This window comes from Henckelia pumila, chromosome 3 (genome assembly GCF_033568475.1).
Source record: "Henckelia pumila isolate YLH828 chromosome 3, ASM3356847v2, whole genome shotgun sequence".
NCBI classification, from domain to species: domain Eukaryota; kingdom Viridiplantae; phylum Streptophyta; class Magnoliopsida; order Lamiales; family Gesneriaceae; genus Henckelia; species Henckelia pumila.
In genome coordinates this window covers 60357925-60376023 of record NC_133122.1, presented here as the reverse complement: position 1 = coordinate 60376023, position 18099 = coordinate 60357925, and the positions used below count along the sequence as shown (strand labels likewise).

At 30.2% G+C, this 18099-nt stretch overlaps 2 protein-coding genes across 4 annotated transcripts; both read right to left on the bottom strand.

Annotated features, from left to right (window-relative positions):
• Positions 1-1967: 1967 nt before the first annotated feature.
• LOC140892193 (O-methyltransferase 1, chloroplastic-like) lies at positions 1968-6162 on the bottom strand. Of its 2 annotated transcripts, XM_073301001.1 has the most exons (9): positions 6024-6109; positions 5570-5682; positions 4064-4386; positions 3458-3609; positions 3250-3370; positions 2785-2909; positions 2523-2660; positions 2273-2434; positions 1968-2137 (listed from the first exon to the last, which is right to left on the bottom strand). In XM_073301001.1, exons 3-9 carry the CDS (start codon positions 4221-4223, stop codon positions 2066-2068), a joined length of 930 nt encoding a protein of 309 aa, XP_073157102.1. In that variant the 5' UTR covers positions 4224-4386; positions 5570-5682; positions 6024-6109; the 3' UTR covers positions 1968-2065. The 2 variants fall into 2 exon arrangements, with proteins under 2 accessions (XP_073157102.1, XP_073157101.1); XM_073301000.1 differs by lacking the exon at positions 5570-5682 and having other exon boundaries at positions 6024-6162.
• Positions 6163-11297: 5135 nt separating this feature from the next.
• On the bottom strand, positions 11298-17161 carry LOC140887659 (magnesium/proton exchanger-like). 2 transcript variants are annotated; one of them, XM_073295063.1, is made up of 9 exons: positions 16713-17161; positions 15701-16161; positions 14889-15064; positions 13875-13993; positions 13630-13787; positions 12619-12695; positions 12263-12479; positions 12031-12160; positions 11298-11682 (listed from the first exon to the last, which is right to left on the bottom strand). In XM_073295063.1, exons 2-9 carry the CDS (start codon positions 16089-16091, stop codon positions 11385-11387), a joined length of 1566 nt encoding a protein of 521 aa, XP_073151164.1. In that variant the 5' UTR covers positions 16092-16161; positions 16713-17161; the 3' UTR covers positions 11298-11384. The 2 variants fall into 2 exon arrangements, with proteins under 2 accessions (XP_073151164.1, XP_073151163.1); XM_073295062.1 differs by lacking the exon at positions 16713-17161 and having other exon boundaries at positions 15701-16472.
• Positions 17162-18099: the final 938 nt, after the last annotated feature.

Below are 18099 nucleotides of genomic sequence, written 5' to 3'. Positions count from 1 at the left end.
ATTTGAGACTTTTGTACTCAAAAGACACCAATCAAAGTATCGTTGGTTATGCTGATCCTGGATATTTATCTAATCCACATAAGACACGTTCTCAAACCGGATATGTATTTACTCGTGGAGGCACTGCAATTTCTTGGCGTTCACAGAAACAAACACTCGTAAAAACTTCATCAAATCACGCTGAGATTATTGCGCTACATGAAGCAAGCCGTGAATGTGTTTGGCTAAAATCAATGGCACAACATATCCAAACTTCTTGTGGATTATCAGTAGACAAGAAGCCTGTGACGTTGTATGAAGACAATGCTGCATGTATTGCTCAAATGAAAGAAGGATACATCAAAAGTGACAGAACAAAACATATACCCCCAAAGTTTTTTTTCCCTTACTATGGTTTTTATCCCACTGGGTTTTTCCTAGTAAGGTTTTTAATGAGGCAGTATAAAACACGTAATGAAGACAGTCATCATATCACGATCATCACAAGGGGGAGTGTTGAAAAATATTATTATTATTAATATTATGTTGAATATTGAATGTTGAATGTTGAATATTGAGTTGTAAAATGTGAAAAATTAGTGTGTGATGATATAGATCATGATGTATTTATTTTTGGACTAATCTCAAATGTGGATCTATAAATAGGTCTTCATTTGTGATGAAAAATACAATTGAATTGAGAGAAAAATATTGTGAAGTGTAGAGTTTGATATATTTTGAGTTTTGGAGTTTTTACTTTTTACCATAAATTTTTACTTTTTCACAACAGGTTTGTATTTTTTGTTTTTTTTCTCTAAAAATATATCCATTAAAGTGAAGGATTTAAAAGTTAAAAAGATTATAGATCCGAATATTAATGATTCATTCAATCAAAATTAAATCTTAGATTTTCTCAAAAATTTGTCAAGAAAGAAAAAAACATTCTAGGAGCAGCGAGTATGCAAGAGGATTGGCTCGACTGAAACGACAAAATGACATAAAGAGACTCTTTTTCAATTATTATTAGGGTTTTCGCTGTGTAGAATAGAGTCATGTTCTGTCGTAATTAATTGCAAACTATGTTCAATAGATGAATTTTGCACTAAGCAAAGATTGTATGATATAGGTGAAAGGCGTTGATAGGAAGAATAGTTGATCAAAATTATTATATGTTCTATTAACTCGATCGAACATCCTAGAAAAAGGGGAAAGAATAAAACAAAAATACAATTATTACATGTTAGAAAAGACTAATTAAACTTGATTAAACAGTCAATAGCTCAAAAATGTTTAGTGATTTAGAGGTCGATTTGTCCCGACGCTATTGGTTCGGTTTGCTATTCTTTCTATATATTACGTTATAGTAGAAAAGCCAAAATGAGTCTTTAAAACAATAATAAAGGACAGAAAAAAAAAAATCACAATGAGACATAGCATACTTGATCACGGAAGCCTAACAAAAATCACGATTCACACATTGGTGGACCCGTTGATATATGTTTAAACCTTTGGAATCACATAGATTCTCTTATTTCACAAAACGTTACGAATTTGTAGGCTTTGACCCATTTATAGCCCGCTCGGGAAGTTATGAATCTGGAATGGTGAAATGGAATCATTGATGAAATTTTGTAAATAAGTATGACATTATCTGTTATCTAAATCAATTCTTGACATGTGATTATTTTTTTATCACTTCAATGTTCAATTTCTATCTTCATCAAACACATAATAAAGAGTGATTGGTGGCCTACAAGGACATAAACGAGTTGGTAAGACCTGAAGTGACGTGGGAAGAAATTTCCCAATGTTGCGAGTTCGATTCTCGTGTAGAGTAATATTTTGATACCAAAAAAAAATATTCTGTTACAAAATTGGTATCACATTTTGCACGATTTTTATGGGTATTACTAATTCGTATAAAAAAAAAACAAAAAAAAAAACTGATACTAGAGTTTTCATCAATTTTTTGGACTATAGATCTCAATTCAATTGGACAAAAAATATTATTTATTATGTCAAAATATTACTTTTCTTTTCAGTGTTTAAGGTAACAATGGCAACAATAAAAATATGAGAAGTCCATTTAGAGCTCTTCGAATCCTTCTTCGTCTCCTTCTTCTTCTATTCTTTGGAACTCTGTCCTCCAAAATGACATCTGTAGACAGATTACAGACCCCATGACGCTCGAGACTCAATACTCATGGTCTAAAAGCGAATAGAACTATAAAGACAACAAAAACACAATACGAATTATGAATATGGAGTTCGAGAAAAAACAAAACTTCTCAACCTGATCATCAGAAAATTGAAGCTGCTCTGCAACAAATAGCACATTAGTGTATCTATCCCCTGTCGATTCTTTCCCAAGACTATGGGCAACTTCCTCATAATCCAGGAGCTCCACCCTCAAACCATGTCCTGTGAAAAGCTTATCCATCCAAGTCGCTGTGGACTAGAATCAAACAACAAATAGATGATATTGACCATTAAAGATGGATTGAAACCCAAATAACTGTTGTTTCCCTTATATAACAACACACCTCATTGACCGTGGTTCCATTTTCAGTACCACCCAACCATATAGGCATTTCCCCAAACAAGAGACTTCCCTTTGTGGCTAAATTACTGACATCTTCTAAAATATCTTTAAAATCAGCCAAATTCAATATTGGAAATCCCTGTAGCAGTAAACAAAACTCAGTTTATGCTGAAAACATAACTGATAAGATCAAGCGCCAAGCTCTAGCTTTGACATTACATTTTGGAAAACAATGGTAATGTACAATGAACAATTTTAATCACCTGGAAAACCCAGACGCTAGGTCTCGAACCGTTAAATCCTTTGCTTTGTAAATGTTGCTGAATATAAGATGTTTCAAACGGTATATGAAGGAGCAAGCACCTTCTCGGAATCTTAGCCCCAACATCTGATGATTTTCTCGAAAAAAAGGCTTAGGAAGTGTAACTGTTCATCGAAAGATGCTAAAGTAAAAATGATCTAAAATGTTATTCGAGACAAATATATCTGTTCACAATATCATATAATGATCAAATAACTTTTGCTTCAAATTTTCAAAACTCATTTAAATATGGTGATTTATTATAAACTAGGATGTGCATATTCATGACCAATATATGATATCATAGCTTCGAGTTTGACCAAGTTAATTCTGTAATTCCAAGCTTTGTTACGCATCTATAAATGCACTAATACAATGAACCATCCATTTTTAGGATTTACAGAGAAATCAGTGGCATCATACATACCTTCAAGTTTCTGTATTGTTTGTTTGAATATTCTTTCAGGAGACACATCAAATAGTATGGTTGATGCTGGCCAATTGAGCCTGTAAGGTCGTGTATCCATGCCATCCGTCATTAACACAACCTACAACGAGCCAGAGGACAACCATTCACACGACTGCAAAACCTTGAAAAATATTAATTCAGCAATCTGCATGCGCCACCGTAATACCTGCCTAAGCTCATCGTTTATCCTCATCACGTCGAGCAATTTGTCATCAATAAACTTGGTCGCAAGGCAGTGCTCGTGCAAACCACAACTTGCATCAGCTAGAATTTCAGGCGGTGAAAGACATTCAATGTATGGATCTACAAACAAAGGATCTGCAGAACCAACACGAACAAAGGAGATTCATTGCACAAACATAGTTATAGCATCTGGACAAAAACAAATATTTTCCACAAAATGTCTATGCTTCATTATGACAAGACTGTCCCTTCATTTAGAATTTCATGAAAACTAATCTAAGACAGATAGTTCAAAAACCTTTTCATGGCAACAAGTCGGCAAAGACAACTTTTTAGATTACTCTCATTTCTCATGCATAAAAAAAATTAGTTTTTAACATTTCAGAAATAATGTACAAAACAGGTCACACATACGATCACGTTTTGTATTCCTCATCCTACGAACAAAAACCACAGAATTGTGCCAGTCAAAATCCATGACAATCGATGATGCATGTAGGCACTCAGAAAATTAAATGAAAAAAAAGCATGCAAATAACAAAAATTGAACCTTGACGTGCACGCAATACGCATATGGAGTTGATCGTACCTGCGCGAAGGGTCTCCTTGAGACGAAGAGAAGCACGTTGCAGTGCATTTTGGAGTAACCAGTCATCTTTTTTTGTCTCAAGCTTGGCATTTATTATGCATTTTTTCGTCATCTTGGGAGCATAAAATGGCGGTACATGTCGCAAACATAAAGCAGCCATGGTATGTCAAAAACACGCGAATTCAACCGTAGTGAGTGCGGAACCACAACTATTCATCACCTTGATTAGATGGATATTAATATAAAAAACTATTGATTACACGGTTCCTTCAAATTCGAGCTTTTGGAAGAAGTGGTTTCTCGAGCCACAAGATCAAAGACCCCTGGAGCACAAAATCCATATATATAATTAGATTGTACTCATGTAGCCTTTGATGCCAAAAGTTCAACCAATTTGCAATGGTATGCCTTAAATTTTAATAAATTTTATGCATGATTGTTTAAAACATAAAGATAAGTTTCTGAAATCGAATAAACTGTCTTTTACCAAAGTCTTTATATGAACTAGCAACCGTTGCATATGCGTGCGTGTGTAACGAAAAAAATACGTTTAGGTGTAACTTAATACATGTTCCAAAATAAATTTAATGCATTTAAATAAGATAATTAAAATATTTAAAACATATATATACACATCATGTACGTTTTAGAAATGTGCTGAACTGAAAAAATGTTGAAAATATAATCCTAAATATATATATGTTCTACGAAATAAGCAATTTCTTTAGTTACACTTGAAAGAGATTCATGCATTTCAATTTCTGAACTTAAACTTCCCTCAACTATATTTTAGATTTTCTATGCATGGACTTGTAGTAATTTTTGGAACAGAAGACTCGCTGCATTAATTCAATGTCATGATGTTGTGATCTCTAGCAAAATAACAGATGAAAACCATTAACATACTCATGCACCAACAGTAAAATTGCAACAAATGTTCATGAAAAATAATTCTCAATAATCCAAACAGAAACTTGAGAACATCAAATTTGAAGCTACTAAGAAGAAGACAACATAGTCATCAATAGTATTTGAAAACTTGGAATCAAGACACCTACAAAAGGAACACACACAAAAACCATTAAAATGTGTAAATAAAGTAAAATCGTGGCAAACGACAAAGTAATAATAATGTCATTTTGAACTAAATAACATTTATAATATTTATCAATTATGAAATCAAACAATAAAATTTATATTTATAAGCTGGCCTCAGCTTTAGCAGAATCTGGCAATTTGGTATTTTACTTTCTGTGAAATATTTCCCTAAAAGACATCACTTTCTACATCACCTCAAATTCCACCAAATAAAACCAAATCTTGTTTCACTCCCTCTAAATAGTTCCCATCTCCCTCTTTTGGATCACAAATACATAACTCAATGCTAAGTTTGCAATACCAAAACATGTCTTACGCATCTAAATCAACTGATCGTGATGGAAATAATTAATAGAATAGCCAATTCCTTGCGAAGTGGTGCTAATTAATGGAACATTAATCACCCACCATGACTATTCGCGATTTCTTAGCATTCCCCTGCATGATCACTTTATGGATTAATTGGTCAAAAATAACATCAGCAAAATCCAGTTATCAAGCATGATCGTTGCTCCAAGAGCCTACCAAATTACATCAAACCAATCACAATAAAATTTAAAAAGGATACAAACACTGACACTCATAGAAAGAAAACATTTTTAGATAAGAGACGGAAGCTAATTCCAGTCTGCTCAAACATCATCACTTTATGGCAATTGAATCAATCAACTGATTTTTCTATGAATTAAGAGTAAAAAATTATCTTTTTCTTTGAACACATTTTATCGAACAGTTAGCGGTCAATTTCTTGTGAATCAGTAGAAGCATAAGAGAATTTCTTGTGAATCAGTAGAAGCATAAGAGAGTTTCTTCCGAATCGGTAGAAGCTGAAAAGCGTAGGAAAAATGAATGCGTTTGTTACCTGGTCTGCAGAAGAACTTCAAACCGACGATGGAGGTTAATGAGAGCTGAGAGTATGATATCTTATGTAGTCACGTGAAATTCAAAAAATAGAAAAATAGATGGTTGCTTTAGATAAGAACTCTCACGTTCAGATTGTGTGTTCTTTTTTAACAAGTAGCACTTGCCACACGCACGGGAACGACGTACTAATTTATTTAATATAATATAAAATAAATGTAAATTTATTTATATTTATAATAAAAATTAAATTATAATTAATTAAATTTTCAAATAATCTATAATTGTTTGATTTTTTTTAGATGTATTAAGTTTCTAATAGTTGTTAAATGTCCTATACTTGAGTCTTAAATATTATTTCTCTAATGACATTTTTTTACTTATGTTCACAATTTTATACATAGAATAGATTAAATACGTAAATGAGATGAAAATAATTTTTTTCTTGTCAAACATATATTCACTTTTATATATCATTTTTTTAAAAATTTCTAAGAATTATGAAGTTGTCCATTTTTTTTTACCAACTAAAAATTAAACATATCACGTGTAAATAGATGATAGAAATGTTAAAAGATGAATTTAAGGTGATTAATGACATAATTAATGGCACAATTACATCCAAATAATATGACTTACAATATTGCTCTAATTTTTATCATCTAACTTCAAAAAATAATCAATTTCATTTTTCAATTGTTAATCAAATCAATGTAGAAGTCATAAATTTATAAATTAAACCACATTTTTTTCTTCCTTTTATGCCCCAATTATCCAACTAATATCTCAATTTTACATTTATATCCCAAACTATTTTCAATTCAATAAAAAATAACAAAAATATAATCATGAAATTACTAAATTATTTAACTTCTAATTTTTATTATTTCAATTGTATTTTAATTCTCTTTCAATAAATTTTTCTATAATTAATTGTTAAAGTATAAAAATACATTTTTCAAAAAATAAATCCTAAAGAAATAACCAAATAAAATTATAATTCTAATTATTGAATTCAAAATAAAATCCTATAGCACTATTAAAATAAGTTTTTATAATTTATTTAATATTCCTTATAAGTAAATGAAATATTTTTTTTAATTTTTGAAAAAGTCTAAATTTTAAAATTGTGTCTCTTGGCTTTCCGTCACTATTTTAAATCCTAAAGAAATGATCAAATAAAATTCAAATTCCAATTATTTAATACAAAATAAAATCATATAGTACTATTAAAATAAGTTTTTATAATTTATTTAATATAAACAATGTGCAAATATTTAGTTAATATGCAATTAACGGATCCATTAACTGCAATTCAATTAAAGCCATTAATTCATATATTATTATTATTATTATTATTATTATTATTGTTATTATTATAATCGAAATATATATTTACTTTTATACCCTAATTAAAATTTGACTTTTACTTTTATATCTCTACATATTTTTATATGATCTTATATAAAGTGTAGAATAAAAGTACAAAATTGTTATTTCTATACCCTTTTATTCACACTTTTAGATAAGTAATAGATAATAGATATTGCGTAATAGATATTCATTTTTTAGGCTTTGAAATTCAGATTTGTTTTAAGGGATAAACCAAATTAAAAGAATGTAAACAATATAGATATTAGTTTTATTGATAATTGGTTTTAATATTAAAATATTATTTCTTCTAAATCTGTTTTATAATTATTGTTATTATCATTTAAAAATAGCATTTTTTTATTGTTTTTAGCATTTAATAATTTTAAAATAACATTGTATATATAATTAATGATTGACACGTCAGCTGTTACCATGTATGTGTTCATGGTGGTTGCTCATTATATCAAAACTTTATAATTCATATTTTAATTAATTACTCATATAATTGATCTAATATTTCATTAACACAATCAAAAATATTGTTATATATAATTGATCTAATATTGCATGTACACGGTCAAAAATATTTTTAATAATTTCAATTTTATCCCAATTGCAACTTGTCAATTACATATGTTGGCTTTCATTTAATTTTTAATCAATAAATAATTAGTTTCATTTTTTAATTGTTAATCAAAAAATATATGTACTTTTTGTAACCTAGAAATATTATATTAGTACTATAAATGAAATTAAAGTGCAAATACATATGTAACAATTTTTTTTTAATTTTATAAACTATTTAAAAGATGAAATTAGTGATATTTGTTTTTTATGCTCTTAAAAATTCAGATTTGTTTTAAGAGATAAACCAAATTAAATGAATGTAAACAATATGCAAATATTTAGTTAATATGCAATTAACGAATACATTAATTGCAATTCAATTAAAGCCATTTATTATTATTATTAATATTATTATTATTATTATTAGTATTAGTATTATTATTATTATTATTATTATTATTATTATTATTATTATTATTATTATTATTATTATTATATATATATAATTGAAATATATATTTACATTTATATCCTAACTAAAATTTGATTTTTTTTGGGAACTAAAATTTTACTTTTATTTTAATATCTCTACATATTTTTATATGATCTTACATAAAGTGTAGAATAAAAATGCAAAATTGTTATTTCACAATTGTAAAATTTTACTCTTTTATTTACACTTTTAGATAGGTAATAGATAATAGATAATAGGTAATAGATAATAGTTATTTGTTGTAGGCTCTGAAATTCAGATTTGTTTTAAGGGTAAACCAAATTAAATAAATGTAAACAATATATATTTGTTTTATTGATAATTGGTTTTAATATTAAAATATCATTTCTTCTAAATTTGTTTTATGTTTATTGTTATTATTATTATTTTAAAATAGCATTTTTCTATTTGTTTTTAGCATTTAATAATTTAAAAATAACATTGTATATATAATTAATGATTGTCACGTCAGTTGTTGTCATGTAGGTGTTCATGGTGGTTGCCCATTATATCAAAATTCGATAATTCATATTTTAATTAATTACTCATATAATTGATCTAATATTTCATTCACACAATCAAAAAATATTTTTATATAAAATTTGTTCTAATTTGCATGCACACGATCAAAAATATTTTTACTAATTACAATTTTATCGCAATTGCAACTTGTCAGTTACATATGTTGGCTTTCATTTAATTTTCAATTAATAAATAATCAATTTTATTTTTTAATTGTTAATCAAATCAATGTAGTATATAAGTAAGTCATAAAGGCATAAATCACATTTTTTTTCTTCCTTTTTATGCCTCAATTAATATCTTACATTTACATTTATATTTCAAACTATCCTCAATCCAGTAAAAAATAACAAAAATATAATCATGAAATTAATAAATATTTAACTTTTAATTTTTATCATTTCATCCGTGTTTTAACTCTCATTCAATAAATTTTTTTAAAATGAATTGTTAAATTATAAAAATATGTTTCTCAAAAAATAAATCCTAAAGAAATAACCAAATAAAATTCTTATTCTAATTATTTAATTCAAAATAAAATCCTATTGCAGTATTAAAATAAGTTTTTATCCTTGTCAAAAAATAAGTTTTTATCATTTATTTAATAGTCCTCATAAGTAAATAAAATATTTTTTTTATTTTTAAAAAGTCTAAACTTTCAAATTGTGTCTCTTGGTATTAAAATAAGAATGATTCACTTATAAAATTCAAAAATAATTTTTTTTTTCAAAAAATAAATCCTAAATAAATAACCAATTAAAATTCTTATTCTAATTATTTAATTCAAAATAAAATCCTATAGCAGTATTAAAATAAGTTTTTATCCTTGTCAAAAAAATAAGTTTTTATCATTTATTTAATAGTCTTCATAAGTAAATGAAATATTTTTTTTTTATTTTTGAAGAATTCTAAACTTTAAAATTGTGTCTCCTGGTATTAAAATAAGAATGATTCACTTAAAAAATTCAGAAATAATTTTTTTTTCTCATGTTTTCTATATAATAACTTTAGGAATATGATGAAAATCAATTAAAATATAATGTTGTATTCAATGATTCAAAAAAATAAATGCACCACTTTAATGAATAAGCAACACATTGATTCTCCACAATTTTAATATCCCAAATTTGACCCTAATTTTTACACCATTTTTCCACACAATGCCATGCAATTAATACACATAATTCATAGTTTTTGGGCAATATAGTAAATACACAATAAAAATAATGCACCACTTTAATGAATAAGCAGCACATTGATTCTCCACAATTTTAATATCCCAAATTTGATCCTAATTTTTACACCATTTTTCACACAATGCTCATGCAATTAATACACATAATTGCCCACAGAGGCATAAGCGAGTTGGTAAGGCCTGAGGTGACGTGAGAAGAAATTCCCCAGCGTTGCGGGTTCGATCCTCGTTTGGAGCATATTCCTCAATGAAATATTTGGGGGTATGCTCTGGGGATTGGACCATGTTGTTCCCTCCCTCAGGTCCCTGCCTACTCGTGCACATCCCTCGATTTAACCCCCGCATGAGCCAATGGACCTCTGACTCATGTGGGATGGGTCCCCTTCGGGGTCAACCCTTTTTGAATTAATACACATAATTCATAGTTTTTGGGCAATATAGTAAATACACAATAAAAACTTTGCCCATCATTTATTCTTTTATAGTAGAGAAATAAATTATTTAATATGCAATATATGTTTTGTTTCATTCCTGAAATATTGAATGACAACTACTGCATTTCAATTTTTTTAAAATAAATTAAACAACCTCAGACAAAAAAGTAAACCACGATACAATCAATTCAGTCCAGAACAAGTAAACGACATGAATAATGTGCATCTGTCATTGAAAAAACAAGTCATTTCTAATACGAAGCATCAACAATAAGCCTGTGAATCGAAACAAGCTCTAAACTACGGCTTTGTCACACACAAAAAATTTGATTCCAGAGCTGAATCACACCAACACGCACTCATACGCACAAAAATTCACCAGGAATGATTAATGATTCGATTTGAATGGAGTGGTGCGAAAAAATAAGATGAGACAATATTTTTTAATTTCGGCTTTATCTTTAAAAAATTTAATTTCTACTATAATTTTTTAAATAGTAATTGTGTAATAATGTGTACATTGTAGGGATACTTATTGATTTTTGTTATTTATTTATTTTTCTTTATTAAAAAAATTATATCCCTTCAATGTTCGATATAAGAACAAAATTTTGTTAGATTTAAGAAAAAAAAAAGGATAAAATATCAAGGACACGTAAAATAAATTCGTGAATCTAAAGCACTATAAAATAAACGAAAGTGATAATATATATATATATATATATATAGAATATTATACACGGAACTAGTTTAGGCCTTGGACAAGCATAAATAAACTTAGATCACTCCTGAAACTCTTAAAGATGATAACACAACAAATATAAGCCAAAGCACTATAAAATAAACGCTAGTGATCCATGCCCAAAGCCTTGGACCTCCAAGCTCAGCGCCCAAAGTAAGACGCCTATATATCAAAACTACAATGCATCCCACGGATGTAGCGAAGAACATCAGCAAAGAGAAGCTAAGCCCCCCGGCATTCTCTATCCGCAATGGCTCCTTGTACGCGAAGTAGTTGTACATTGTGTTGATGAGCCATGGCACACCGATGCCAACATAAATGTTCACCGAGTTGCTGTATGAAAATACATAAGACAAACACTTGATAAGTTATAGATCATGAAATATTTTGTTATTAAACTTCCATCAACGAGGTCACTGTTATGATTTAAAATCTTTGAATTACACACATAACCAGCTCTTACTAACTACATCGAATAAGAGAATGCAAGGGCGTTGGCTACACAATGAAATGGCTTATTCAAGGGAAATGGTATTTGAGAATAAATAGGCCAACTATCAATGTTCCGGATAAATTATGAAGAAGACAGTAGTCGGGAAACAGGTTAAAAATCGAAGATTGATTTAGAGGCTCGATATTTTTAACATGAAACTTGATGATACAATGGAGTATCTAAAGAACCTGCAAGTGATGTTAGCTATTGCAGAGTCAGCTGTTAGCTGTCGTTCTGCTGCAATCTTGCTTGCCACTAAATCTGGCCACGAGGTTCCGGCTGCCAATGCTGTGAATGCTATGACGTAAGGATCAATACCTACATTTGTTATCACATATGATGTCATGGATAAGATGCAACATGACACAGATACTGAAACAACAGTTACAGTAGCAGACAAGATAACAAGTTAATATGAACCTGTGACACAGCTGATTAGATCTGTAAATTTGGTTACAATGTAAGCTATCCCACTGATAAAAGCTAGAGAGAAAATGAAGGCAATCCATCCATGGGCAATTTGATGAGGAGGTACAAATGCGAACAATAATTTCCATGGTGAACATAGTAGCATCCAAAAACCCTTTGCTAGCCTTACCCACGTGTTACTCAATTTTCTAGATTCTGGGCTCTCCAACTGTTGAGGAAAAGATATTATTCAGCAAATTGAAGTGTATATGGTAATGGATAGCATTACCATAAAATAGCTCCCACACCTAGAATAAATAAAATGAAAAAAATATATGTGCCAGCATGGTAAAGCTAGAACATGGTACCTTGAGTGCATCAACAAACTGCTCCTTCCAGATGGCAAACAAGTCATTCTTTTCAGAAATCATCTCATGGGATTGCTCTGAAGAGGATTCAGCAACATCAGTATAAATCAAGGTTTAAAACCATGATCTGCAGGCTATTCTTTGCAAAGCAAGCATTAGAATGAATAGGATGCAGAAAATGGCTCATCCTAAAAAATTATAAACCGATTTTCTTCAGCATCTTTGACAGCATACAGATAAACAACAGAGAAACCATCTTTTCTTGTTGTTGAAAACAAACCTAACACTGCAATGGTGTGAGCTTCCTTCACACCAAGTTTTATAGTATCTTGGAGTAAAGAGTAGAAAAGAATTCTCTTAAGAAACTATATGCATAGAAGCAAAAGGTGGCACTAAATACACGTCTCAACAACTTAGGTCAGAGTACAACCCTTTTCTATGCCTTCAGTAGTGTTCTTCTCAAATATTCAAATCAAAGTAAATTCTATTTAATGTACTGGTTTTCAACTGCATCACATATTATTTTTCCCAATCTGATCAGATCCTGCGCTCAGTGTTCCATTCCACTTTCGAATCAAACATGAGGGCGTGATTTACATCATTACATGTGTGCTCTTTGAAGCTTTAATCCTATACTAGAATTTCCCAGTTAGGCATTGGTTTCAATGTAGTGATGATATCAATTAGCCAATCCATCCTGCTGCAAGAAATTTTGGAATATATTGAAGGTAAAACCCTCATTTAGTAATCTGGCAACGACCAAAGTATTGGAATTTTAATTTATCGAAGGTAAAAACCTCATTCGGTAATCTGGCAAAGACCATATTATTGGATTTTTAATTTGCTAAAGCGTGAAAGGTAAAATGAAAATGCAGAAAGATGAGAGCCCATAATTCAACAACAATGTGAATAATAAAATTTTGGTATCAATTTACTTTGAGTAAAATATATACTTTCAAAGAACTTTAACCAGAAAAATATAAAACAGAAGACAAAAGAAAAAAAAATTACCATTGTTATCATCATGGATAGAGAAAATATCAACGATGGTCCTGTTCCTGTTCTCACCATCTTCAAGTATTTCCAGGTACTTTTCACGAGGCTGGCAGACATCATTGTATGTAGATTCTTCAGGTGGCACCCAGTCTTCCGGCCTCTCAGTTCTTTTACTGGTTAACAATAGTGATGTAAGAACAGTTATTATTATTTTTCTTGCAACAAACTGAATCTCTAAGCTACAGAATTCAAGGACCTACATTGGCAAAGAAAAGTATTTCCATCGCTTGTCTTGAGCATAGGCATGAGTAAGCAGTAGCCCATACTGCAGTACTGTCAATGAAGCTTCAAAAAGAGTAATCACATTTGGTGTCCACACCTGAAAAGTTTTAAGTATTTGACACTTCAATACATTGCTTATTTAGAAAACAATCAACATGATTGATAAAATGTTAATGCCTTTAAAGTTATGAGTAAAAGAGGATAGCATTGTCCATAGTAATATCAACTGCGTTGAAATTCTTTTGTTTTTCCCCTCTGATTTTGTCATCCCCCAAAACAGAAATTTGAGCGCTATGGTGAACAAGGTGACCAAAATGAAAGGTCCAGAGGTTTATAACCAGAAAAGAAAGATTCGCTGGGCCAAGTTGAAATGAGCAAACACCTAGTGAGCACGACCATGGAAACATCCATTAAATTATAAACTTCTGGTTTCCAAACGAATTTTCATAAAATGATATGCATACAAGACATTCACATTTGTTCTTCTTCCTAAATCAAATGCTTCAATTCTCTCACTTGAGTATACCATCTCAGAATTAACATGTTCATTCCATTTCTTCAAATTCCAAATTCGTAAAGCAGCCAAATTTTATGCCTCCTTCATGATCAAACAACAAACTTTCTACCAGAAGGTGATACCTCCAGATCTCGCCAAAAGCAACATGCTTGGTAAAGAGAACACGCTGAGTTCAGATAGAGGGAAAATACACTTTAAGGATAGGTTTTTCCTCACCTCAGCCAGATTGATATTTAATTTACACTTCTCTCCTACAACAAATACTACATAAGTTACAAATTTTGTCCCTGTATTAGATTATACGAACCAACAGGTCCTCTTAAAGTTTGGCAAAACATGAACAAGCACTTGGAATTCATTTTTTGTTTTTTTCCCAACAATCTATATTCTATTATAATAAATCACACAACCAAAAAAATTTTAATCTACTGTTTCAAGCTCGATGAGTCAACTTAATTTGAGAAGAAAGCATGACCTTTAAAATCAGGTATAGCCAAACGTAAGCCCAGAAAGACCAAATGAGCTCCACAAGCCAAACACCAATATCTGATATCTTTTTAAGTTCTCCAGCTTTAGGAACCACAACGCAAACAGCATGAATTGGAAATAAATCAAAAGCGGCAGAACCAATTAGCGTTCCAGGACCTAAGCCTGTTAATCAAATTGATAACAAAACAATGAGTAACAGTTGAAATTATTCTATTCAGGCAACTCTTGGATAGTTAAACACATAAAAAGAAAGGGAAAAGAGATTCAATACATAACAACTTGCAGTACTATCTCCTGATATTTAAAATATTTTTCTTGATGTCTCCTAATCCATCATTGGATTATTATTCCAAATATCACAATCTGATTTGCATCACCTTAATATTTTCACTAATACATAGAAATTCTTTCCTTGTAGCTTCCGAGTGGTAAGAACTAAAAACTAAAACAACAGCTAACATGACCATGGTGAAAATCATGTTAATAATAACATCTATCTTTAGTAAAGTTTGTGAGACATTTCTAAATTGGGCATCCATTAAAGAAACTGAAATTGGTACCTAAATTTTGAGATAAAGAATTAAGTAATAAATCAGAGGTAAATTTAACAAGGAATAGAAAGATCAGAGATTTCGTGTTACGAGAGTACACATGATTAATACCTGTCAAAGAAAATGTTAAAATGAAGCACCATTTTCAAAGGGGAAAAAGTGTTTCAACTTTCCACAGGTAAAACTATGGTGAATCAGTCCCAATGATGAATTTTCAAAAAGTCTACGTCTCAATAAATTGACAAACCTCCAGCATACAAGTTTCCAATATTTCTTATTGCATCAATGGTGGCCAAAGAAATCTGGGGGAAGCTAGTTCCAAATGCCAGCAGAGCTATGTCAGCTATGGCGTAATTCCAAACCTTTTTGTGTTTGACGACTTTAACATTTGTGGAAGGATCTATCTCTTCCACTTCTCGAGTGTGCTTGACAACATTTTCCATAGACCGGAAAAAGCGGCCTGTTATGGCTGTTAATCCGATGAAACAGTAGGCAAGAGCGGCGAAATACAAGAATCCCCTAAAACCATTGCTGAGCTTAGTTTCACCATGGAAAAGAAAATAGAACGCACATCTCTCTTGCCCGGTGATATTAGAGCCTCCATGTGCATTCTCAGAAGTGTTGTTAAGATTGGCCATCTAAATAATGGAATTAATATTTCACACTCAACCAAGAAGAGTCGACAATCCTGCCTAACAAACAGCACACCTGTTACACATCAAAGAAGATTACACGGGCAACTAAAGGCAAACACGAAAGCACCAATTATGCAAATGATCGTAATGCACAAACTTCAACTTGCAGTATACTCATAGTTGAATCTGATAAAATTCCCCCAAAATAAGGTAACTCGATTGTTTGAGAGCTATTTCTACTCGAACTAATGCCTCATGCAAAATGGGATAGCGCGCTTTTTCAGAGTCATGCATATTAAATCGAAAATTTACAAACTAAAATAAAACATGAGATCAAATACGCAAGGCAACCATTATTCAAGGCCCCACGACTAAGAGACACTACTTTTATTTTACATATATAACAATGAAACTCTCCCCTGTCAGAGAACCACTCCGGTTATTCCAATCCAATCAAAAAACAAGTCAAAAAGTGAAATTAATCCCATCAAAACAAAAGCAAAAACACATGTTGGAGCCCAATCATCAAGTGAAAACAACATTCTCCTAACTTCTAGCTCGCTTTTCAATGAACGAGTTCATACCGTAGATCCTCGTAGAGAAATAGAGGAACCGAAAACTCACCAGCATTGGATTGAAAATTGCGAATAGCGGGGACAGTATTCAGGGGGAGATGCAGAAGCCTATTTAAAGACCTGCGAGGATTCGAGCCAAATCAAAAAGTCGGGCTTTTCAAATAATAAATATAAAATTAGAAAAGAATAGTTATGTGTTTTCTAAAAAATAAAAATATTTTAATCTTTCAAAAATTTTCATTATTCTCTTACATAAAATTATGAAAACTTCTCAAGAAAATAATAATGGAAACATTAAAATTTACAAGTTGTATAAATATATTTTTTTTGACGTAAAACTTGTAACTTTATTGAGAGATATCCTTCATTACAAAGTTTACAAGCCAACTAAAAAAATTCCCAAATACTCAAGTACAAAACTTTTTCTATTAATATTTTTAGTGGAGGGGTAATATGTTAGATATATAGAAATGTTAAAGAGGTAATTGTTATTTTCACATTTAGTTGGGGTTTTTTGTAATTATGATAAACCTCAAAAAAAGATAAACATTCTTAGATATATAGAAATGTTAAAGAGGTAATTGTTATTTTCACATTTAGTTGGGGTTTTTTGTAATTATGATAAACCTCAAAAAAGATAAACATAATTAACCAATTTCTATATAAGTAACACTCATGTGAGACGGTCTCATCCCTTAGACGGATCAATCATATACATATTTATAATAATAAGTAATATTTTTGGCATAAAATGTAATATTTTTAATGAATAACTCATATAAAAAACCCGTTTCAAAAAAATAATCATTGAGACCGTCTTATAGGAGTTTTTGTCTATATCTAACATACACATAATATTTTATGTATAGTGAGAGAATTGTTACTGTATCGATAACCAAGCGATTTGATTACTTGCAAATTTGTGATATTTGTACTTGTTATTTTACTAAAAATTAAGTATAAAATCAATTTTCTTCAAACACTCAAGACTTTTAGTTAATGTTAATTTTAAACTTATTTCCAAGCACTTCATACTTTTGCTCCATCAAACTCTATAGGATAGGAGAACTAATTTCAAATTTTAATAAATAAATTACATAAAATACTCCATCAAACAAATATTGACTTCAAACTATTTCAATCGTTCCACCAACAAAGGTTTAGAAAATGTACATAAAATGTGACAAATTTTCAAAATCTAGGATAGGAGAATTATTTTCAAATTTTTATAAATAAATTACATATAATATTTATTCAACACTCCACATTTGTCAAAATTCTTTGTTCGGATTAAAGTCCCCCTGCCTAACAAAATAAATAAATAGGTGGAACATAATATTGAAAACTCTCCCAACACTCTACACAACTGAAAATAGACGCACGACAAAATTATGATAATGTCGAATTTTCCAAGATACCTCGTAAGCCATCACTTG

Excerpts from the sequence above, each read along its gene's own strand:
- LOC140892193 (XM_073301000.1), bottom strand. The coding sequence starts at position 4,223 with ATGGCTGCTTTATGTTTGCGACATGTACCGCCATTTTATGCTCCCAAG. Across the intron at positions 3,610-4,063 it reads CAAGGAGACCCTTCGCGCAG|ATCCTTTGTTTGTAGATCCA; the intron begins GTACGATCAACT and ends TTGGTTCTGCAG. Across the intron at positions 2,138-2,272 it reads TTCAATTTTCTGATGATCAG|ATGTCATTTTGGAGGACAGA; the intron begins GTTGAGAAGTTT and ends ATCTGTCTACAG.
- LOC140887659 (XM_073295063.1), bottom strand. The coding sequence starts at position 16,091 with ATGGCCAATCTTAACAACACTTCTGAGAATGCACATGGAGGCTCTAAT. Across the intron at positions 13,994-14,888 it reads GGCTATACCTGATTTTAAAG|GTGTGGACACCAAATGTGAT; the intron begins GTCATGCTTTCT and ends AAAACTTTTCAG. Across the intron at positions 13,788-13,874 it reads AAATACTTTTCTTTGCCAAT|TAAAAGAACTGAGAGGCCGG; the intron begins GTAGGTCCTTGA and ends ATTGTTAACCAG.